General features: G+C 40.4%; 1 protein-coding gene across 2 annotated transcripts in view; it reads left to right on the plus strand.

Moving 5' to 3' along the window:
* The window catches only part of LOC139202291 (disks large homolog 4-like), a 96986-nt gene that overhangs the window by 55400 nt on the left and 17186 nt on the right, over positions 1-24400 (plus strand). For both annotated transcript variants that reach the window (XM_070831706.1, XM_070831707.1), the window contains exons 4-12: positions 1451-1504; positions 3728-3778; positions 5540-5664; positions 6513-6682; positions 7018-7154; positions 7948-8092; positions 9435-9567; positions 11567-11723; positions 12374-12476. In XM_070831706.1, coding sequence (XP_070687807.1) covers positions 1451-1504; positions 3728-3778; positions 5540-5664; positions 6513-6682; positions 7018-7154; positions 7948-8092; positions 9435-9567; positions 11567-11723; positions 12374-12476 — 1075 coding nt within the window. The remainder of the gene's footprint in view (positions 1-1450; positions 1505-3727; positions 3779-5539; positions 5665-6512; positions 6683-7017; positions 7155-7947; positions 8093-9434; positions 9568-11566; positions 11724-12373; positions 12477-24400) is intronic.

The following is a 24400-nucleotide window of genomic DNA, read 5'->3' on the forward strand; positions in this document are numbered from 1 at the left end:
TGCTACTGTCAGCACGACCCTTAATGTCTCCTCAGTATCTATGAACCTTACTGTACCTCCACCCCTCCCCTCCTCCTCTTCCTCCTCCTCTTCCTCCTCCATCTCCTTCATTCACAACCTCCCTCCACTTCCTTTCTCCCACCATTTTTTTTTGTTCATTTTTTTTTTTTTACTCATGTCTGCTGTTTCAGGGGGGTTGTGTTCATCTGTCTGCACCCTCTGCTCCTCATTGCTGTTGTTGAAAGAGCAGATTTGACTCCTCCCACTATACCTATAATCCCTCTGATCCTCCCCACTCCCCTTTCCACCCCCCCCTGCCACTCCATCTCTCTCTATCTGCTCCCATGTGGGATCAAGCATCCTGTCAGTTTGACTGACAGACAGTTGGACATGTGGTGGAGAGACAGAGAGAGAATGAGAGAGAGAGAGAGAGAGAGAGAGAGAGAGAGAGAGAGAGAGAAGATAAAGGGGGGATGAGAGAGGTAGAGATTAGTGTAGAGGGATAGATGCTGTTGCTGCTCTGTTGCACAGCGATGCCATGAAGTGAAGTCTGGGTGGACTGTCTGTTTGGTTGGCTAGCTTGTTTGATGCTTGTTCAGCTGCTTCGTCTGTGAACTTTCTTTGGCTGCAGAACAAGAGCCGGACCTTCAGATTATCTTACATGGACTGGCCCGCTCATTGCTGGTTTATTGGAGAAGACTAGAGCTGCAGACGCTGGACTGGCAAGCACTAGATTCTGTCTGGAGAGAAAGTGAGAGGAGACAAGGGAAAAAGGGGAGACAGGAGGCAAAAGGGAGTAATGATAAGATGGGGGCTGATGCTCCCTTAGCAAGTACAAGGAGAAAAAGACACCTTGTGGCTGTTTATTTGCGAGTGTGAGGTTTTCTGTGCTTGCATTGAAAGCAAGAGGAAAGATAATGTCTATCATCTACTGCTGCTCTAACCCTAGCTGCACTGGGCTGGACTGAACGAGGCCATAATGCAGTTGACACACAATAGGATAGAGAGTACAGAATAGTAGAGTGCAATATCCTACGGGCTATTAGAATGCAATCTAAAATGTAAAAGTACAAGGTATTGTGATGCAGTACTTTGTGGTGCAGTAATGAATTTCTGAGAGTACTTTATGTACCAACAGAGGTTTATAAAACAGTCTGTTACGTTACAGTGTGGTTTGAAGTGTAGTACATAAGTATTGTCCAATATAAGGGCTGTGCAGTATGTCATGCGGTGTATGCTGTCGCTCCGTGGTGGTAATCTGTAGCAGATGTACTCAACATGCTGTACCAAAACATGAGACGAGTAAGTCATTGTCACTTATCTCTGCAAATGTGTTTCTGAGTTTCATAGTGAACATTCGCATCCGTCTTGAAATACTGTATGTCTTTAGTTTCACAATAATATCCTTCAAATTAAAAGCGTTTAATAACTCTGCTGTTCTCTCTTGCAGGCCAACCCCCCTCCAGTGGTGGTCAACACCGACAGCGTCGACACCCCCCCATATGTGAGTACTGGTTCAAATGTATTGGCAATGGTACCAAATATAAACCTCTACCCAACTGTGTACTTTGCACTTTGCTTGTACTGTAACATCTCAAGGGCCAATTCTGGATTTCATGTAATTTTAGTCTTTAAGAGTTTTGAGAGAAAAGGAAAATAAGGTTAGGTCACACAAATAAAGATTAAATTACAGTATTATCAGTGGTTGCGTTTGCACCATTGACCATTGGATGTTGACCATCAGTGGTTGGAGCTAGCCTCATGTTCGTAGTACAGGTGATTATGGAGAATACAACATGAGGTTTTATGAGATTTTCGTTGCAGAAACTTGAAAATTGAATACACCACCTTCCACCTAAACTTCAATATTTGTTTTGTGATACAGAGTGGGATAAAGATTTGTACTAGAAGTATCTAACAAATATATTTGTTGGCACCTACATACATTGCCAGCCCAGGCAACACCTTCACAGAGAATCATTTAATAACCTTCAGTGTTGCTACTGTTAATACATTCTAATTGTTTTCTACTCATGTAACACATGTAAAATTGTTTTGGTTGTAAGATTAAAAAGATAAATATATTTTGAATCTTGTACAGATCTTACCTGTGAAATTCTAGCAGTGTCTACAATAATTCAGCAACTTTGTAGGTATTTACGTGACGCCCTTCTCCACATAACAAAATGAGCACCCATAGAAATTTAATATAATGGCTTGTTTGAAAGACTTGCAGCACTTTTTGGAGCTTGTGCTGGAAATGTTCAGTAATTTCAATATTTCTCCAGTAGTGATAGCAGCATCCTGGATTTAGACAGAAAGCTCAGTCCAGAATTAGATGGATGCAGATGTCATTTTACTGGTAGCCAGCTGCCATACAGAATCAGTGTCTGTTGTTGTTAGATAAGTTTATTATGTAATTACTGTGGAATTACTCCCTGCTGAACTGCCTGGAATATAACAGAGAGAGAGAGAGAAAAAAAGGTTTCTGTCACGCAGATCACACTGATATGATTAATGGCTGTCATTTTCTTCCAAAGAAATGTGATTAATGTCCAGAAAAAACAGATGACTTTCAATGCTTATGTCTCTTTTCAAAGCAAATTTAGTTTTTTTGTTGCTGAAAAGTAGGCAAAGTTGTAGAGGCTTTAACTCTGGTAATCTTCAAACAATGTTACCCTGTTAAGCAGGAAATGTCACAAAGAGGTCCCAAAGGATATTTTATGTTCACATACCCTTCAATAGGGCGCTCATCCAGCCCGAATATGTTCAAAGTATTGCAGGTGATAGCAGACACACGTGGTGGCTGATGGGAGATTGTGCCCTCTGTTTGAAACGACAGAAATTCAAAATCTAAACTAATCTGACTGCACAGAGACACAGATTACAGCCAAGGGGATTACATGGGCCATTGGGATGCCACTCGACCACTGCGTTCGTGTGTGTGTTTGTGTTTGTGTGTGTGTGTGTGTGTGTGTGTGCCTGCCTGCTCTCCTGCCTGCCTGCCACAGCTATAGCAGGAACAAGACGCTCATGTCCCAGTATAAACCGAGAGGAACGCAAAATATATAACAGTCTGCTCAAATCAGATTTAATTCTTTGTGCTGTCCATTCAGTCAGGAAGTGGGGATGTTAATATATTTTATAGCACAGGCAGTCCTGGCTGAGCAGTGTGATTGGCTCTTGGGTAATTCATCAGGGATGCTCTTAGATATGACATCAGACATCACTAAGTACGCATTACCAGTTTAATCTCTGGGATTCATGCGTCATTCATAAACGATCAAATGTCTATAATTCTGATATTTGTTGCTCTTTGCATTTCCTGATGAGTGAATTAATGATTAGATAATCGCTTCACACTTTGTGTTAAAACTAGAAAGGAAATTCTTCAACTCCCAAATTCTGAGAGACGTTTAAAAGGCGCTTGTTACTGGCACAGTTACATGCATGTAACACGGAAACTGTGAGAATTTTGATTAAACTGTGATAAACATGAAGGTTTTAATCCAACATGTTGGAGACAAGATGAGAAGGTGGTGTAACTGCTAATAGCGACTAACGTGACACAGAGAAAAACACTGCGTATAAATTATGAATGACAAAAGCTTTACCGTAAAATCAAAGGAGCATTTTAGTGCCCCATTACAGGAAAACAGCTTTTAGTATTTAGTCTTAATTGACACCCTTATCTTTGCTTCTTCCTGTCCTTCTTTCTGTCTCGCAGGTCAATGGAACAGAAGCAGACTATGAGTATGAGGAAATCACGCTGGAGCGGGTAAAATCTTACATACAGTGAAAACACACCACCGACATACATGCCTATTATGCGTAACGCACTATAAATGTACTCAGTCACATCAGCCCCTCTGAGACAGTGCCTCCATCTGTTCAGACTGACCCCTGTCCTCCCCGCACACTGCTCCATAATCACGCTAGGTACATCATCCGTGCTGTCGAGAGCAGAAATTATTTTGAGCGTTTATTTTAGACCAGGAGAAATGGAATCTGAGCGGAGACATAAACAAGCCAAAAAAGACAGAGAAGGTGTGAAAAGACTGAAAATATTATTTCTGAGAGGTTATTCTGAGGAATTACTGAGCTGCTGTAACAAATTGCTTTTTGAGTCGACAAAAAAAAAAATGTTACTTGACAGAACATATTATTAGAATTACTTAAGTCCAACTAAATCAAGAGCTTAATCATCATCATTTTGGGCAATGCTAAATGTATCAAGTCAGCCAACGTATCTAAATCAACCAATGCGTTTCAGTTAAAAGTAGTTAGTTAAAATAGTTCACACTTACTGCAAACTACAAAATGAAGTAATTGTTTGGATTGTAAATCACTCTATTTCCTATTTAAGTAATTATATACTATTTTAACAAGATGCCCAAATAATAGTGTAGTTGAAGCTAATGCTTTCTCTTTTTTTTACCCCATAATATTTCACAAGCGTTTTAGGTTGCTAAACATGTTGCAGGTAAAAACATGCTGTTTATGTCAGTGTGTTTTTTACAGACTGGAAGTCACACACTAGTTTACACACCAATCTATTCACCTCTACCTCTCACTGAAGCTTTACTCCACAGCAGCGTATTTTCTATGCTGTGAAAAGTTACTTTTCTAATCTTCATATGTTCACTAATTCTAGAAGAAAGCATATGAGAAGAAAAAAAGTCATTTATCTTTCTCCTCTCCTTCATCTCATCTGCTTCTCCTTTACTCAAACCCACCGACTCTGCTGACCCTATTTCCCGGTGCTCTCTTTTCCTCGTCCAGCCTTCCCCACTTTCTTTTCCTGATCCTCTCCCCTCCTCTCTCATTATATTCCCCTTTCTCTCACCCGAGGCTCTCTCCCCTCCCCGTCTCGCTCTCCCTCTCTCGCTCTATTCTCCTCTGACCTGGTTCTGTGTGCTTGACGGGATCTGCTTTAAAGACACTATGGACGCACACGCAAAAACAGGCAGAGACATTATACTAGCTCTAAAGAGTGAGAGAAACACACACAGAGTAATGGCTACAGTCAGGTAATATGCTGGGATGACAGAGGTGATCTATTATGTGTAATTTGGTAACAAGCGATAACTGAAGAGAGGCGTAATACATGTTGTTTGTTGAGGTGATAAACTCATTTTGTAAGAAGTGACAATTGGGGAGATATTAGATGTAGTTTTGCAATGAATGATGTAAGATAAGATAACGTGATTTAATAGATTTGGTGATGAGACATTTGTAAAAACTACCAAGGTGTATTCGGGTGATGTTTATTCATTATTAAAAAGCATCTTAAAATATCAGCATAACTAATATATATTTTCTATAATATATATAATATACAGTCTGACTCTGGATGGAGAGATGATGACTTTTTGTTTTTATGAAATCAGTTGAACGACAGTAAATCTGTCATAGTAGATCACTGAAAATTCAAGTATCAGAAATGGTTTTCTTAAAACCAATACATATGTTCACATGTTGATTATTTACTGTGTTTTTTTCTCATTAAATCACACCCTGTGTCTGTGTGTATGTGAAGGGTAACTCAGGTCTGGGGTTCAGTATCGCAGGAGGGACTGATAACCCTCACATCGGGGAAGACCCCTCTATCTTCATCACCAAGATCATACCTGGAGGGGCCGCGGCCCAGAATGGGCGACTCAGGTACACACACACACACACACACACAAAGAAAATGACACTTGTGTTTGTTAATTATGAGGATGAGGTCTTGACTTAGATTATTTGCCAGTTAACTCACTTGTACCAGTTAATAACTGCTACATAACCCCAGTCTTTATCTTAATCACCTCATAATAATTCTTACCTTAACCAAAACCTTAAAGGTTTAACTCAAATAAAATGTTCAACCCCTATGTGACCAGATTTTCCTCACAATATGACAATAGTTGGAGACAAATACACGCTAAATGCAATCCTGCACTTTTACACATTCAAAATATAGAAATCTTCAGCCATGTGGTGTCTCACCTGTTTAAGTAGTTTTGCTTCATTGTTGCTGTGATTGACCAGCTAATATGAACACAGTATGTGTTTGTTAGTTAGAGGGCAATGTAGCTGTCTACCACACACATGCAACCCAGTAAACTTCATCAACATTTTGAAAGAGTACTGTGTGGAGAGGATCTTCATATATTACAACATTTAAATGGGGAATTAAATGTAGTTTTAGGAACTTGTAGCCAGGGGTGATGAGCTCCTCAGGCACAGTGATTGAACAAGGAATTTCATATCTATGAGGCGTGAGACAGAAACAGATCCTCATAACTGTTCAGTCATCTTTCTTTTCCCTTAATTCAAGATTAAAACGGACAGGAATGAAATATTAATTCAAACAACTGAAAGATGTTGACAGCAGCTCGTTCCACTTTGCTGTCTCCCTGTTAGACTTGTAAAAGACAAATGTTTAGGTGAAGGATGTGATGCGTATCCGTGTTCTTTAAAGAGGCAAGTGAAGTGATATTTTCTCTGTATGTGACTTTGCTGTGCAGGGTGAATGACTGTATAGTTCGGGTAAATGATGCAGACGTTAGGGAGGTGACCCACAGCGGGGCTGTGGAGGCGCTGAAGGAGGCCGGAGGTCTGGTCCGACTATGTATACGACGCAGGAGAAGCCTCACTGAGAGAATCATGGATATCAAGCTGGTCAAAGGGCCCAAAGGTGAGGAAGTACCACAGAGGTAAACAGAACATACATTGGAGTGTGTCGGTAGTAAAACACAATTTTATTATTTTTGCTTCGCTCTATTGCATTGGATCAGCACTTTGAGATTTAAGTGCTGACTTGCAGCTTTGTTGTTGTTTGAGAGTGTTGACACACTTCTGCTATCCTACAACTTGCCGACTGCATGATAAAGAACAAAGACCTCAGCTGGTGCTCGGCAGTGAGAGAGTATGCTGATAGTGTGCTGCTGAGAAGTCAACACTACATGAGGAACATCCTCAAGAAACCAACAAGTTATGTTTAAATTATGATCTGTTTGTTTTTTCTCTCAGGTTTAGGATTCAGTATAGCAGGTGGAGTTGGAAACCAACATGTCCCGGGTGACAACAGTATCTATGTGACTAAGATCATCGAGGGAGGGGCTGCACACAAAGACGGACGGCTACAGATAGGGGACAAACTTGTAGCTGTAAGGAACACCTTTTTATTCTTTTTATCCCATTTTTTTTGCCCCTTCCCTCCTTTTATTATCTGCACTTATTATTATGAAAATGTCGGTGAGTCTAGTTTGTAGACTGTTGTCAGCATCAAAGCAAAGTTTTACTGGTTCACACAGCGACACGATTTGTTAAAAGTCAAATGTAACAGTGATGAAATTTGCTTAGCAATTTTCAGGTTAGAAAAGGAATTGAGATTAGCCCCATAAAGATAATGAATATAATATAACATTATTTATAGCAACAAATACTGCAAGCTATAAATAGATTGTAATGAATTATGTGTCATATACATCCCTCACTCACACTAAATATGAAATGATTTGCCCTTAATAAAACCAGAAATGTAATTATTCCACAGCAACATTGCCAAATTTAGGATGACTCGTGTGTGTTTATACTTTTCTTACTAAATTGAGAACAGAGCAAAAGCAAGCCTCTCCATTACCCCCCGACCCCCGTTATTAAATTCTTCATAATACCTACTGTACTGGGTATGTTTGCCAGACTACATTAGGTGTGTTAGAGAAGGACAGTGTGCAAGGGTATGGTTGTATCAGATTGTCACTCCTATGCTCCACATCACAGCCTGTTAAGGTAATTTAAAACAGCAGCAGGCCCATTCAGCATAAATAAATACAACCTCTCCATTAAGTTATTACAGTTAATGTATTGTCAGTCCATGGACACACTGTTGTGTCCATGTGTGTGTGTGTATGCATGTCTGTACGTGGTAATACAGCTCATGTCTTCACGTGTCTCCAGGTGAACGCCGCCTGTCTGGAGGAGGTAACTCACGAGGAGGCCGTGGCTGCCCTGAAGTCGACTCCTGACGTCGTTTACCTCCGCGTGTCCAAACACACGTCCCTTTTTATCAATGACAACTTCCCTCCACCGGACGTCACCAATTGTGAGTACACATACACCAGAGAGCTCTCAGCACCAGATCTACTCATAATGCTCATGTTGATTCACAACACCAGACAGGAGTTTGCAGTTTGAAACAGTGCTCTGGTGAATGTAGCATGCATCACTGCAACCAAGAGGCTGAAGCATTTTTAGGGCCAGATGGTGTCGAACTATAAAGAACAGCAAGGAACAAAGCTGCTGGTGGAGATTTTTGCTTTGGGTGGGTTTTATAAAAAAAAAAAAAAATCACCCATTGACTACAAGGCTTTTTGCAGAGACTCTCAGTAGAACTGCGACAGCACAGCTTGAATTCTCAGACCACCATCATCACAAGAATTGAATCAAGGTAACATGTTCAGTAGCTGATAGGTATTAAGAAGCATATTTATATGTTTTACTATATAATACAGAAGTGCTGGAGAAAGATGTAAACGGTGACGTGGAATATAATTAGCTTCACTTTCAAATGACTGTGCCATTTTGTGATGTACAAAAGGACTAAAGGCGTCTATCGTATCAAGTATGATTAAAGGTAAAAATGTGATAAGATAGATTTGTGTCTATTTTATATATATTCCTGTGTGTTTTTCGTATTTTGATTGCATTGAGGCAAATTCCTACTTCCTATTTATCTGTGCAGACATGGCAAGAAAGTATCACATCTCGAATCTTATCAGTGGTGACAGAAAAGACCCCCCCGCTATGGATAAGCAGCTAAATCATAGCTGAATAGAAAACATCACAAAGCTCACCCCAGTAAATGAATAAAATAAATAATCCGCTAGATGACCCTGATCGTAGCGTGCTCATACGTCATGATGAAGCCAAATACTTCCAGTGTTTTCAAACCAATTTAAGTTGATTAGGAACATTACATGTTGGTTTAAAAGATATAATGATGACATCAACCAGACAGTTTTAAATGTGTTATATAACAGTCTGACAGTCAGACTGGGTAAATGTGGATTACAGCCACTTGTCACCTCTCCAAATAAACATATTATCAAACAACAACATGTCATTTATCACCGCTTTGAATCCAGAATACCACACCGCATATATCACACCACCGTCTCACAACGGTCCTGCAATCATGTACAGTACATTAACACTTGAGGAAAGATACAGTATGAGCAGTGATTGATTAGACAAAAATGTAATAAGTTTACTGTTTATTCACAGCAAGTTGTGGGATGATGGTGTCTCAAATTAGGGTTTGTACTAAAAGTTCATGAAAGTCCACAGCCATCAGTCCATCAGCCTCTCAAAAGGCATCAATGGAATGATGCTTTATGTTTGACAGTATGGTAAAATAAGAAGAAAATGCTTGTGTGTTCCTTCAGCGTACTCCCCACATCAAGACAACCACATAAGCCCCTACATGAGCGGCAGCCAGTCTGTAAGCCCCGCCCCGCTGACCACGCCAAGATACTCACCGCTGCCCAGGGCCATGACCGGAGACGACGACGTCCCGAGGTGAGACCTCACACACAGACATGTGCATACTTATTGGAAGGTAAAACCAAAACTTTACCAGGATGTTTCTGTAAAGTCCTTCCATGACAGTAACAAACCAGTGGGTCCAAACTAAACATGTTGAACATTCAACCATATTTCACTAACTCCACGGCTGAAACACACATTTACAGGGAATCAATATGCATAAATACTTATATATATATATACATATATTTGGATATCTATGTTTCCATTAAGATTTACTTTAGTATGTTACATTAGACAATGACTCAGATTGTATTATTACAGTATTATTGCAAAACAAGCAGATAAACTGTTGACATGGTCAAATTGTCAGACTTGTCTGCTTCTTCATCTTCCCTCTTTTTTCCTTTACTGCCTTAAGTTGTCCACACTTTGGCCCACGACACCAAGTCCTAGAGAGCCCAAAATAAAGAGTGACCTCGTCCCTGCCTGCTTGCTCTGCTGCTGTTTGTGTGTGTGTGTGTGTGTGTGTGTGTGTTTTGGCAGTAAAAGGCAGATGGCAGTGCAAATTTTGTCTGGCGTGTAAACTCAGGTCACATATGTACACACACATGCAGACTGCTCTACTGTCTTTAATCCAGTTTAATGGACGGATTACAGCCTATCGCAGCCCTCGTCACTCGACTGGCGTCACCGTGGTTACCAGAATATGACTCATTTCGTCATAACCCTTTGGGCCAATCATTGCGCTTTGATTATAATAAATCTGATAAGCCTCCGACTGACTGCAGAATGGTCATTTTGACGTCTGCCCTTCTTTTTTTCTCGGACTCCTTTTTTTTCCCTCAGTGTTTGCATCTCTCCCTTATTTTCTCTTTCATCTGTTTCACTCCCTGATTAGTTTCTCATGCAAATAGAGGATTATGGGTTCTAATAAATGTCCACTCAGTTTTCACAATTTTAGGAACATCTGCTTCCTGTCTAAGTAGGTGGTTTCAAGTGAAAGATGTGATTTATTAATTTTGCTGTAGAGCGATGGAAGCACTGACTCCTCTTGTTACCTATGTCAACACCTTAACTCTTAAGGTATCTGCCATTTTCCCAAACGTAGTATCTATGTTCCTCACCATAATTCATAGAACGCATTGGGACCATTTTGATGTGAGGTAACAAAAGACTAGGGGTTGCTATGGTATTAATGTACTTGATGAATGTGACTGATAGTTGAAATACACAATTTTTAAGATATTGACAAAGAAACTGTTTGATGTGGGTCTGTAACATCTGAATGCTGATTCAGTGGCTTCAGATTGGTGTGTCCCTTTAAAACCATTTCAGTCAGAGCTAAAGGGGGATAGAATAAAATTCACATATAGACAGTGTATTGATTATTTTTTAAAAAACCCTGATAACTCATCAACATGTATGCCACTCTTGGATTCTTGATTTTTTTACAATTTTAAGTAAGGATGACATAATGTTCTAGTGGTTTCCTCACAATAAGATGGACCTGCCTTAAATATGCATTTGCATGTTGCAGATTTGCATGTTGTGTTGACTTAAATTTCTTGCATGTCTCCTTGTTTACACTTACTGTTGAAAGACATTCAAGTTATGCTGATTTTATAAAGAATCGGTGTAACAGAGTAAAACTGTGGCACAACAAAACAGAGACAGTGCAATACTGACATCTGCTGGTCATTAGGGGGGAATGATGTCTCATTTATCACTACTCATTAGGCTTGTATCACATACAGTATACGTTCAGAAACCATTAGAATATTTACACTGCAGTAATTGCTTAATACAATGCAATATTTTAATGTTTTCATTTGTAGTTGTGCTCTAAGTACAACATATTAAATACTATACTTCCCTATCAATCCTCCTCTTGTTGTCTTACTCTTACAACTAAACATCAACCAAACCTAAATATTCTCTCAAAATACATGCGAATTTATACAAAAAAGTTGGATATCATAATCTTTCATTCTAACGCAATGTGTGTGTGCCTAATTTGTGTTTCTTCCAGGGAACCCCGGCGGGTGGTGCTTCAGCGGGGGTCCACAGGCCTCGGTTTTAACATAGTTGGAGGGGAGGATGGAGAGGGAATCTTCATCTCCTTCATTCTTGCCGGAGGTCCAGCTGATCTCTGCGGGGAGCTACGAAAGGGAGACCGCATCCTGTCGGTATGAGCGAATGCAAATACTTACACACAGATAAATACCACAAGCATTGTAACCATGACTATTTGTTGATAACTCACATTCCACCATGATTACAGTGTAGCTTATATACATTTATCAAATGACTCATCTTGTCAGTTATTTCCTAAAGAGCCTCAATCTTCTGTGTTTTACTCTTTAAAAAATGTCATATTTTAAGCTAGCTCTGATGCATTTTTGCATTCGTTCACAGCGTACACAGTAATCTGATTTTTAAAGAGACTTTTTATGCAACTGGTATCATTTTCTTTGCATGTTACCAGTGAGTCAGTCCCCACTAATGTCTGATGGGGGATGTGTGGGTTGAAGTCGTATTTTGTGTTCCACTAACGTGACATATGGCTTTAATTTTCTTCAAATGGGGTTCGAACGTGATTAAGTTGTCAGACTGTAGAGACATTAGTAATCCCTACAGAATATTGTAGTCACAGAGTGACAGTATTATGACGAAAGCACTGACAGGGAATGATTTTATGCATTAAATAAGCCTCCCCAAAGACACACAACAGTACATATGCACATATACGCATGTCTGTGAATTACTGACCCACTATACATTATTAATATTGATCTAAGGTATGGGATCTAATTGAATTTGTGTTTACTGTGTGTAGGTAAACGGTGTGGACCTGTCCAGTGCAACACATGAGCAGGCAGCTGCAGCTCTGAAGAATGCGGGACAGACCGTTACCATAGTAGCGCAGTACAGACCCGAGGGTGAGTACTGCAGCTAAACACAGCACATTGCCATCCATCTCATGTACAGATCAATGCACAATGAAATCTGATTGAACTGCTGTGCAACAGAACAGATTCCTTGAATTAAAGAACAATACAACATCCCCTGAAAATCTTGTCTTTGCTGACCTCCAGTGGTTTGTCTTCATGCACAGTTACAGTTCTTCACTCTAAGCTTAAAAGCTTGAAAGTTAATAAAAGGAATGAAATATGTTTGTGTTTTAAAGGCACAAACAAAATGCTCCTTTTGTGGGTGTAGAAAAAAATGAAAAAAGCCAAGATAGGTGGGATGACATAGCACGATAGACCAGGTTTATAGTATTTTTTTTATTAGTACTCTTTTCTTTATTATGTTATGTTGTGGTTCCTCAGCGTAGTTGCTTAATAGTAGTTAATGGAAACAAAACATTTTTCATGCTTTTATGCTTTGGAAGTTTTGGAAATTCACTGTTTGTGCAATAAACAAACACGCATACATGCTCATATAGACACACACACACATATTGAGAGAGGTTTCCCTACAAGCACCATCCTGGGTGTTTGTCCACTGGGAGTGACTGAGAAGGCCGTAACCTAGGAAACCAAGTTATAACTGCTGATAGGCTCAGCAAATGGGATTCAGTCATGGCAGGAGACCCGAGTATAACACATACACGCACACACTTGCACACAGTTATACAGCATCAGGTCCCCTGGTCCCTGATTCTCTTCAGAAATGTGTTTACTGGAAGAGGCTCTGTGTGTGTGTGTGTGTGTGTGGTGCAGTGCAGTGTGTTGGTGTGTGTCTCTCTCTGGTATCATCCATGTATTATTCAGTCAGAGGTGTTGTTCTAACAATACCAGCTTATAATACGCAGGATCACAGGTAGTAAAAAAGTCTGAGGGGAAATTGATTTTAACTCATACAATGAATCAAATCCCAGTCCTGGAAAACAATTTAATACTCCTATATATGTTTAGTAATTAGATGCGTTTGTGAGCTTAATTGTGTTTCAATTCTCTGTAGCATAGTCGGACATTCTGAAATCCTGCAGATAACCTGCTTATCAGGTAAAACACTGATACAAAAAGAATATGTTGACCCACAAGGATCCAGTGTTATTTATTCAGGTCATGATAAGGTTTGTGCTGAAGACCAGTGAGAGGAGCTGAGGGTGGTCGGACTGCTAAGGTGGCAAAGATCAACTGGTAAAAACCTGTGAATGAAGGCTCAAAGGTGCTGAGGCACTAATATAAAGGCTGACTGTTAACGCTGATGAAACAGTTTGCATATGATTTATAAGATTTTGTAGTTATTTAACCATGACATGGAAAGGTTTGCAGAGCATGAAAAAAAGAGAACAGGAATTATATGATGAATAAATCGAGTCAACAGTTTTAAGTTACCGGATCAGAGGAGGCAGCTTAAAAAATGCATTTGTGTTGAATTTGAGAATTTGAGAACTGAGGTGTCAGCATCAACCTGAACACCTTTATTTCACTGCAGCAGAACAGAACAGAACAGACAGCTAGAACATTTGGTGGAAAACAGTGGAAAAGTTTTAAGCCAGACTATCACTACCATACCAACTCTCTGGGAGGAAGCAAGTACATTAAGATGTCTGAGGCACTGCTAGAACATAATGAACATCCAGCCTTAGTATGCACACTAATGGAAGCTTATGAAGGCAGCGTAGGGATATAATAATGTGTATGTTACATATGATTTATGAATTCTAAAAGGGCGTACAAGCATGATATATGAATAATGAATTCTAATTTCAAAACAGGAAGTGTGTTTATTTATTGTTTTTTTGTCTTTCTGCTACTATTTCATTTTCGAATTTTTGAATTTATGAATATAGGCAAAACAAAATCCTGAGTGGAGAGAGTGTGTTTGTCTCTGTGTCTCTATCTGGTGGTGGTATCTTGTGTTAGCCTGGTGACTGGCTGTAAATATCAGCAAATGCCAGTAAGAACGTCAGTGCACGTCTTAGCTTGTGTCTGATCCATAGTGTGGATCAGCACCATGGACAGCGCCCCAAGGGTTTGAAAGGTCTTAAAGGAAAACTTCACCAGAAATCTTTTGAGTTAAACAAGCTCAGTGTTTCAAATGTGTCCAACAGACACTCAGTCGTCCCCTTTTTGCAGTCAAAACTGCTGTTCGCTGTCAACTGAACAGCTTGCAAATGGACCAAAATGACATTTGCAGTTGTGGTTACTTGTTGTTTAATGTGCTGCAGCTGAACAGCCAATTAGACATCTAGCCTGCAAACGAATGTTAGCAATGCATGTTTATCTGGTGGATATTAGTTTTATCGCTCGTTCGACAGATTCAGGTGCAGGACAGGATAAGGGAGACTTTAGCAGGAAACTTGATATGTGGTACTTGTGTTTCTTGTAGCAGGCTGCTGTCTAGCTTTCAGTCAATCTGCTGAGAAGAACATTGACATGATGTAATGCAAAGACTTCTGTGCTAACTGTACAGAAACAAGCTCTCCTTCTACGTATACATTGCTATTCTGACGGATTAATGCAAAAACAAGGAAGGCTAATCATAAAACGAAGATTAAATATCCATCCCTCACTTTTCTTTTTTTTTCTTAAAGAACACTGGACGTGTCATTTATAGAGCAGATATGTATCATATAGTAGATTAAAAGAAAGTACTTTTTAATTTCAGTTAAACTTAAAAAAGATTGTAGTTTCCTGTAATTAGTTTGGATTAACAGCAATGAATACGATGCAAAGACGCAGCAGAAAAATGTCTCATCACAGAACTGATAGCAGAACTTCTCTCTCCCACCTGACCCTTATTTCTGCTATAGATTGTTGTTGTTCAGTATGTTCCAAACATTGCTGCCCGAAGTCACATGTTCACCAAGCACTGGTACGGCGAGGATTGTGTGGATTATACTATGCATATGGATGAACAGCAGAGAGATGGATTAAGCTACTGAAAAGAATTGCATTTTTTTTTTTTTTTATGGGCACTTTTTTGCCATGATTCTTGTTTGCCGTTGGAAGCTGCCCTCCACCACGAAAGAGCAAACTTTCCAAAGTCACCACTTAATCCTGCTTTTCTCTCTCTCTCTCTCTCTCTCTCTCTCTCTCTCTCTCTCTCTCTTTTAATCTCATCAAAGTGTTGAAATGGTTGGAGGGTCTGTTGGTCTGGCTGGGCCCAGCTCTGTTTTGGCATTGTTTGGTGGTATACTGGGATTCTTGCAGTGACAACACACAGTGGGTATCAGAGGTGGTCCAGCTGGCTTCACCAAGAGCCGACTGTGTTGAAGTCTGGTTTTAATGTTCAAGGCTTTTCCTGCTCAATGTTTAAGAAGCTGAGTGTCAAAAAGCGTAGGTTAGTCTAAGATCTGTCTGTCTGTCTGTCTGTCTGTGTCGTGACTCTCGTTAGTGACTGTTGAATGGACTCTATATCAAACCTTCTGTCCACGCTGGGCTCTGGTCAGCGCTATGGGTGTGTATGTGTGTGAGTGCGTGTCCATCTGAGGGCCATGTTTGTCCCGTTCCCGTGGTGATGGCATGCGGTGACCAGCAGTGTTCCCTCTGATTCACCCACACACTTCCTGCCAATGAGAGAGGAACTCATAATGACCTCCACCAGGAGAGGAAAAGTGTCTCTGTCTCCATGAGTGTGCAGGTCTCCTCCTGTTATTTATATTAAATATGGCACCACGTTGCGTATGTGTGTGTGTGTGTGTGTGCGTGTGTGTGTGTGTGTGTGCTCTAGCTTGGGCAGCGACAGGGTTGATTTAAGCTGATGCAGCAGATATAGACCTGTGTTTATTTGAAGTACAGCAGATGGAGTGTGTTTGTCTGTGAAAGGTCTTCATGCTGCGTTAGTACTGCCGTCATCACGTGACATCACGTTTCTGGTTATTTTAAGCCAATTTTGTATATCAGACCTGTGGCTTCAAAATGTGTTTCTCCCCAAATCCACATGCATCCGGCCGGGAAAGGCTGTTTGAATGGATTTTCTCCCAAAATCTCCATCTGTGGGATTTTTGTAAAATATTATTTGGTACAGGATAAACTTCACTTTAAATTTATCGTGCCAAATTAGGAGCAATTTATGGGCACATTAGAATCCTCTGATGCTATTGTGAAGTTTACAGTTGACCCTGTAAACATGTGATTATTATTCAACATTCATACAGTAGCTACAACAGGAAGCTCTAATATGCCACATGAGCAGACTTTGGTTAAGGTGGTATGAGCGGAGACAATGACTCCTGTTCTCAAACTGTACTAAGTACAGTCCACAGACTGAGAGAGCCCAGCTGATGAAAATCCATTCTCATTTCTGCAGCCAAGTCTTGTTTTGCTCACAAGCTCTGAAAACTAAACACGGAATATAATTAGATAATATTGAAAATAATAATTTCACGTACATGGCACTTTTCAAACAAAGTTCTTCCTGAATTAATTGAGCAAAGGTCATTTAGGAAAGAAAAATAACTATGATAATAAAAACAGTTATTTCAACTTTTGAAGGCCGCACAGTCTGACTTTAAAACAACAAAGCAAATATAATCAAACAAAGTAGATAAGTATAATATATATATATAATTACATTATATTCACAGAAGCTGGATGCAGGTCATTCCAATATTAAGCTCCATCTGACTGAAATAGTCTTCCTCTCTTCCTTAGATCTATTACATCTTTTGTTTTCTCATTTCAGTACAACCTGTTTATGCTTTAAGTTGTGTGTATTTACAATATTCAGTTTCTTTGTGCTACAAATAAGTTGAAGACAAACTGTTTCAATGGCTCTTTATGCTGCTGTAACTGACATATTATCTGGGCCAGTGTGTCCATTTTTTCTTGTACAACAGTTGAGGGCCGGGGGTGTGGGAGGGTGTGGGTGGTAGAGTGGGGCCGAGCTGTCTGTGTACTTCTGTGTGGCATTTAATATGTGATGCTGTTTTTGTTTGTGTGGGTTTTTATCTTGTATTTGTGTCTATAGAACCCCTTTGAAAATGAGACGCTACATCTAAAGGGGCTGCTACCCTTTCAATAAATTCAAATAAAAGAACAAAGCATGCACACGGGATGAGGGGGAGGATGGGAAAAGAGAATAACCGGTAAAAGAATATGTTAAAACCACCAGCGATTTCTGCCCCAACAGGTAACTCTAAATTCTAAAGGTTGCCTTGTAGCTTAAGTGTTCTTTTCTCAAGTTCTCAGTGCAGCTATTGTTTGTGCTGATAGTAGAAAAACAATTCTGGATGTTCATTAAAAAAGCTAGTAGCGAGTATTGACCTTTAAGCATGATCTCCTCCCGTACCATAAGTTTCCTGATGTGGGACTGGTAATGCCTGCAGGTTGACAGCAGGGTTAGTCACTGGGATTACACAAAACTGTCACCGACACACACTGCCACACACAAACTGTACACAAATGACACACACAGAGTCGGCGTCTGTCAGCAGTATTACTGAGGTGATGCAGAGAGGATTATCTTCACTTCTCTTAGCCTGCTTATTACATTTTGTGTGTGTGTGTGTGTGTGTGTGGTGCACCAGTTGGTAAGTAGAAGATTAACAGCAACTCTATCTGGGCTTTCAGACGCAAAGTTGTGGGAATATTATCTCCTGACATGCATACAATAGGCTGCTTTCCTTTCTCTTCCTACTTCACTGTATCGCTCTCTTCTGTCAATTTTGCTCAGTTTCCTAAGACTCTCTCCTTCCTGTCTGTCCCTTTCCGCCTGTCAGCTCCTCCTCTCCTCCCCAGTGTTACTGGTGTCTGTGGTAATGGTCTGACTCACCGCCCACAGAGTGTGCTTTTGGGGGATTTGGAGCGTCACTTGTAACAGGAACGTGACTGATTTGAGGTCTGAAGTCACTGTCATGCTGAGGCTTTTATTAGCTGCCAGAGATTAGACACATTTTTCAATTTTGACATTTAAACTTGAATTCTTAGATTTCTCCGTTGTTGTGGTTTTTTTTTTTATTCTCTCTTTTCTGGTCTCTTTCTTTCTCCTCTGCAATCTGATCAGTCGATCAATACCAATTTACATTACTGTACTGTATCCTATCAATTATAGATGAGCCTCTTACAGGGCTTCTATTTTTAGAGCTGGAGCCAAATATCGATTCTTATACACTTTTACAACACTTAACCAGATGAAGGATTTTTTTTTTAGTTCAGCAGATCAGACTTGAGGCATACGTGTACAAATGCAAGAAGGATTTTTCAAAACTAGCTTTTGATAACTTCCATTCTCCTTTTAAAATGTGTGGTCTCTTGATTTGTACATCCACTAAATGATAAAAAAAAGAAAACATGAAGTACAGCCCAAATAATGTCTTTGAAATGTAGATAATGAAACTTTCTTTATCCCATTGGATGAATTACATTTTTGCAGCAGAAAAAATGAAAGGATTCCGACAGGGAAAATGAAAAAATAGAGCATTTCTAAGAATTAAAGTTGCACCATGGAGTTTGTAAACAAAGTTAGTTACTCATCAAAAACTCAAATGTGTATTCTTGAGGCCTGACAAATGTGTTCAATGCAATTCTTTGCTTATAAAACATCTACAAACACAATGTTTTGAACATGAACATGAACATGAGCACCTTGCTGTCATCCCTGTCTTTTAGAATACATTTCTCCGCTTCTCCGCACACTACCGCCACCAGCTGTCCATTAGTGGAATAACACGAAAGTGGAAGGAAGCAGCAGCAACAGGGGCCCACTCATAAAAAAACATTGCTCCATAGCGCAACCAGTGGTCAAAAAGCTCCAAAATAAGCAATAAAAATATCAAATAGGACACTAAATTAATGCTCCTTCTTAAAGGGAAAGTAGATAAATGGAAAGAGCGTGGACTATATACAGTACATGTATTTACTCGCAGAAGTCATTTACATTTCTTGTATGTAAATAAGGTCTGATTCAATATTAGTAGGGGTGGTCTGAAAGGAAAATATTGGTGCAGTGCACACATCCCTAAAGATGAGAACTGCCTGTCTCCAGTGGTTCCCTGTTGGATAGCACTGAAACTGCACAATGCAGAGAGGGTCTCTGCCAGCTGCTGAATGGAGGAACAATGATTCTCTAGAGAGAGGAGAGGAGAGGAGAGGAGAGGAGAGGAGAGGAGAGGAGAGGAGAGGAGAGGAGAGGAGAGGAGAGGAGAGGAGAGGAGAGGAGAGGTAAATGAAGGAAGGAGGGAAGGAGGGAATATGAGCCCCAGAGCCATTAGTCTATGTCAGCACCCCTCCCCCATTTATTCCTCTCCTCCTCCTCCTCCTCTCTTCTCCCTTTCCCGTCTCTGTCTCTCAATTATCTCTTTTTCCTCCCTCCCTCCATCTCTCTGTCTCTGTATCTCCCTCTTGCTCTTAATCTGATAATGCTGCATTGAGGTGATGTGTGTTGACAGAGACACTTAGATGCCGATCACGTGAAACTTCCTATCTGGTGATTTCAAGTTGCTGCTTCACTCTTGAGAGAGGGGCGGAGATAGAAGTGTGTGTTTGTTCGATGGGATTATGGAAGCCCGTAGCATAATTTAACATGATAAAAATGTTTGGTTAAGTGGGATTCTTCATATATATGCAGGGTGTCTCATAAGTGAAAATCAGATATCAGACAGAGAAAAGCAGAGGGAAAGTAGTCTTAAAGATGAGGAGACAGAATCTGAAGGTGGAGAGAAAATGAGAGACAGACGGAGACACAGACAAACATAAATGATGCAGTGCAAAAAGAGCTGAATTCCATATAGTTAATTAAGGCAGATGACACTGTCTTTCCCTGCTGTTTCCATATAAAAGGAATGGAAAATCAATTTAAGAAATATGAATTGAGCTGTTCATTAAACTCCCCAAAAATCAATATTCAGAATGCTTGGTCAAGCTTTACCATGTGTGTGTGTGTGTGTGTGTGTGTGTGTGTGTGTGTTGCATGCAGACTGATTCCCTTGGCCAAAGTAGGGCAGGAGAGCCTGGCATCGACTGAGCTTCCTGCATGAGTGACCTGAGGAAACATTGCATGTGTGTGTGTGTGTGTGTGTACGTGTGTGAGTGTGTGTGCTGCATGTGTGTGTGTTTCTCCGCCCTACAGCAAGCTGCTGTCAAACAGGGGGAGGAGCAAACGAGCGCACCAGCGAACGGGAGACAGAGAAAGAGAGGAGTATAGTAGAGAGAGAGAGTTAGCATCTGTTGTTTCTGTGGCAGCTGAGCAGCTCTGGACTGATTTTGGACACACACACACACACACACACACACACACACACACACACACTCTCACAAATACACATGTCCTCTCTGTGCCACATACTACTACATACCTTCACACACATTTACATCTTTCTGCTCTGGCTCCCTCACATGCTGGATCTGGCTTTAGATCTTCTCCATCACCTCTCTGTCTTTCACACACACATCTGCACTCTCTCTCTCTCTCTCTCTCTCTCTCTCTCTCCCGCTCATTTTCTCATTCATATCCCGGGACTCTAAGCAGCAAACCCCACTCTCATACACGCTCAGACACTTAGCCGAAAGCCACCGTACTGGCATCACATCGCGCGGACGCTGAATCTGCCTGTCTGCCAGCAGCATGTGAGTACAGCTGAGTGGGAGCTGGGAGAAACAGACCTGAACTGATTTACTTGTTAACATCCTGCCTCGAGTTACATCCTGGTGTCACTGTTTATGGATATGGAACATTTAAACCCTTAACTCTGCCTTTTCTTCACTTCGATTTGCTGTCTTTTGGGGAATGATGATTTGGGGGCTGAAGAATATGGGATGCTCTAACACTGTTGGCCAGTGATGCGGCAGTAACATGTTGACTCCTACGCTGCCTTTGCTCTTATGACCCTCACAGTGTAAGAAATTATCAGTGAGGTAGAAACATTGGTGCTTTAGTAGCAACAGTCTCACTTCCAATACTGTTGCTTTTTTTAATTTATCTCCTTCTATGGTACTTTTCTCTATATCTCACCGGTTTTGGTTTTTAAGGTGTTTAAGATTGCAGTTCTGACCTCTCAGTACCAGCACTCAGAAGATGATCAGAGCTGCAGCCTTGGCAGTGCTGGCTTTGTCCTTATCTTCAGGACTCAATAGTACTATTACCTTTGCTGCAACACAGTCTTTGTTCTATAGATCCCAAAGAGGAGCAACATCTCTCTGTAGCTCCATAGTATCTATATATGTCTGTCTCTAGTGTTTCAACACTTCCTCTCATTGATAAACCTTTATTCTGTATTTTACTGTGTCAGATGTGACTTTTCTGCGATACACCTAAGCTCAATCATTAAGTCAAGTCATTAAACTGTTTCCTCTCCTTCTCTTCTCTGTCTCTGTTCATTCTGTCTTTTTTTTTTTCCTCTCTCTCTCACTCTGTCTCTCTTTTGCTCTTAATCCCATAATGCTGCATCGAGGCGGTGTGTGTTGACAGAGACAGATGCTGATGATGTGAAAGTTCATACAGTATGTGATTTTGATGCATGTGATCACTCTGTGTCCAGTGAAACAAACAGAAATGGAGTTAGTGGTGTGCAGTAGTGTTAATCCATCAATTTGTAATGGATTAAAGCTGAGATTGAAAATGCCTGACTGAGGCCAGCGATGAAAATATTCAAGGTTAAAGCAAGAAATTACATTTTCAGCAAAAGGGCATTTTGATCTTCACTTTATGAAAAGATCAGAGTCTTCATTTAACATTTAGCATTGGATGTAGTGAGTTATATGAATCAACCAAAAAAAGAAGAAGTTCCCTTCCCAGAATATCAATGTGCTTTACTGTGCCCGTACAAAAAAGAACATGCTTCTCCGAGCATTTCAGTGATTTCAGACCTACGTTGCTTCGAACCATTTTACTAGAGTTTAATTGTTTATCTCTATGAGCTATGTCAGATTATTAGTTAACACTTTGGGGGAAATCAGAGTTTAGATGTTGGTGTTATGTTCAGAATCTGAGTGTGTGTTGTGTAGAGAGAGGAAAACAAGGAAATGAAAGCAGAAATAGGGAGGAAAAAGGCGGAAAAGTCAGGACATACTGCAGGTTTTGAGTGTGTGTGTGTGTGTGTGTGTGTGTGTGTGTGTGTGTGTGTGTGTGTGTGTGTGTGTGTGTGTGTGTGTGTGTGCATGTGTGCGTGTGTGCATGTGTGCATGTGTGCGCGTGTGTGTGTGCGCATGCGCGCGCGCAAGTGCATGACCGTGTGTACCTCGAGTATGATTGAATTACTCAGGGTTAATTAGATTCTCTAGTCCACAGCAATGGTTCAGACACACACACACACACACACACTTGCACACACACACACACACACACACACTTGCACACACACACACATACACACACACATACACACACACGAACACAGGGACATCCTTCAGAAGGGCTTTTTCAGGCTTATTGCCAGCGGCGTTGTCATCCGTGTGTTAGTTCAGAGGTTTCTGGGAAGCTGTGTGGTGTTAAGAAGACTAGAGGACAGTCAGTGAGGATTTATTACACATGTTTCTGTTTGTTCAGCCGCTCTGATCAAAAATATCCCAATTCACCATTATTTTGAGACAGTAATCTGCTGGTTAAAAATATATATTTTTACTTTTTCTGCTGGTAGCCGTGTATGCACATCAGAGAACACATTATGTAATTTGTTTTTCCACTTTGTACATTTCCATAAATAATGTACATTTATAATTAAAGAGGCACAGTGGCATTTTTATGGCCACTAGAAAAAATGGGTCAGAAACTAAAGAGTTTTTGCAGCATGTAGCAGGAGGATACTAAAGCACAGGGCTGCTTCGCTGAGTGTTTGAGCAAACCATTGCACTTTGCATTGATTAGCCAACTGGTCGCTCTCTTGCAATTTACTACTTGTCATTTAAGTGAGATAGGGATACAGTTGTCCCTGGCAATTAAACTGGAAGTGCTGTTTGAATATTCTTTGTTGTGTTTGTGTAAAACATCAGCAAATCACCAAACACTGGTGAAATTTGAATTTTTGCAGGTTTGACAAAAATATCATTTACATGTTGAAGGTGCAGCATTGCAGTTGTTGTGTTCCTGATTGTTTTCCTGATATCTGGATGGATATTTTTGCATTTGATTCCATCTTTGTGTGTTTCCAATAGGCTAGTTGCATTGCAGAAAATGAGCTAGCTAACTAAGAACTCCAGTGATGCTACATCACTCCACTGCTGAGCCGCTAGAATGTCACTGTGTGAACTCAGTGTGCATGTGTTCAATGCACACTCGCCTGTTTCCCACCTACAACACAACATGTAGACAGCTGAAGTCAGACGTGTCTCACAGCTGCCATTTATGACAGCTTTAGTGTGAGTCACATGGGTTCACAGTACTACGTCAGAAACTCTCAAATTTTCAAATTATTGTTAGTCTTGTGGTTTAACAGACTTATGAAACTAAAAATTGCACTAGCTGCTGGCATGTTATCAGAGAAAGAGTGGAAAGAAAGAATGAAGGAGCAAAGTAGGAAATTAAAACCTCTGAGTCTCCGTCCACATCTCAGATTTGTCCAGTAATTCAAATAAGTGTGTTGTCATGCCCATTCATGGCGGTTCTTGCCAGTTAGAGAAGTAATTGACCAGTCAGAGCTGAGCCATATTTTTATATATATAGCAAACAATGAAACAATGAAAAATAGCAGTAGAAAAATTAATGAATAGATTTTTCCATAGATGCTGTAGAATTAATGAATTAATTGAGTTCAAATGTATCTGAGTCAGTGTAGAAACTTCAAACTGGCTGTGTGTGTGTGTGAGTGTGTGTGTGTGTGTGTGTGTGTGTGTGTGTGTGATACGTGCTTGTAATAGCTGTGTTTTTGTAGCTAAGCAGGGTGTAGTCCAACACGGAGTGAATCCCCTGTGCTCTTGTACATGGAAAATTTGCATTTACATGCAATTTTCATCACATCTAAAAATGCATGTTG

This window comes from Pempheris klunzingeri, chromosome 6, assembly GCF_042242105.1.
Source record: "Pempheris klunzingeri isolate RE-2024b chromosome 6, fPemKlu1.hap1, whole genome shotgun sequence".
Taxonomy (NCBI): Eukaryota; Metazoa; Chordata; class Actinopteri; order Acropomatiformes; family Pempheridae; genus Pempheris; species Pempheris klunzingeri.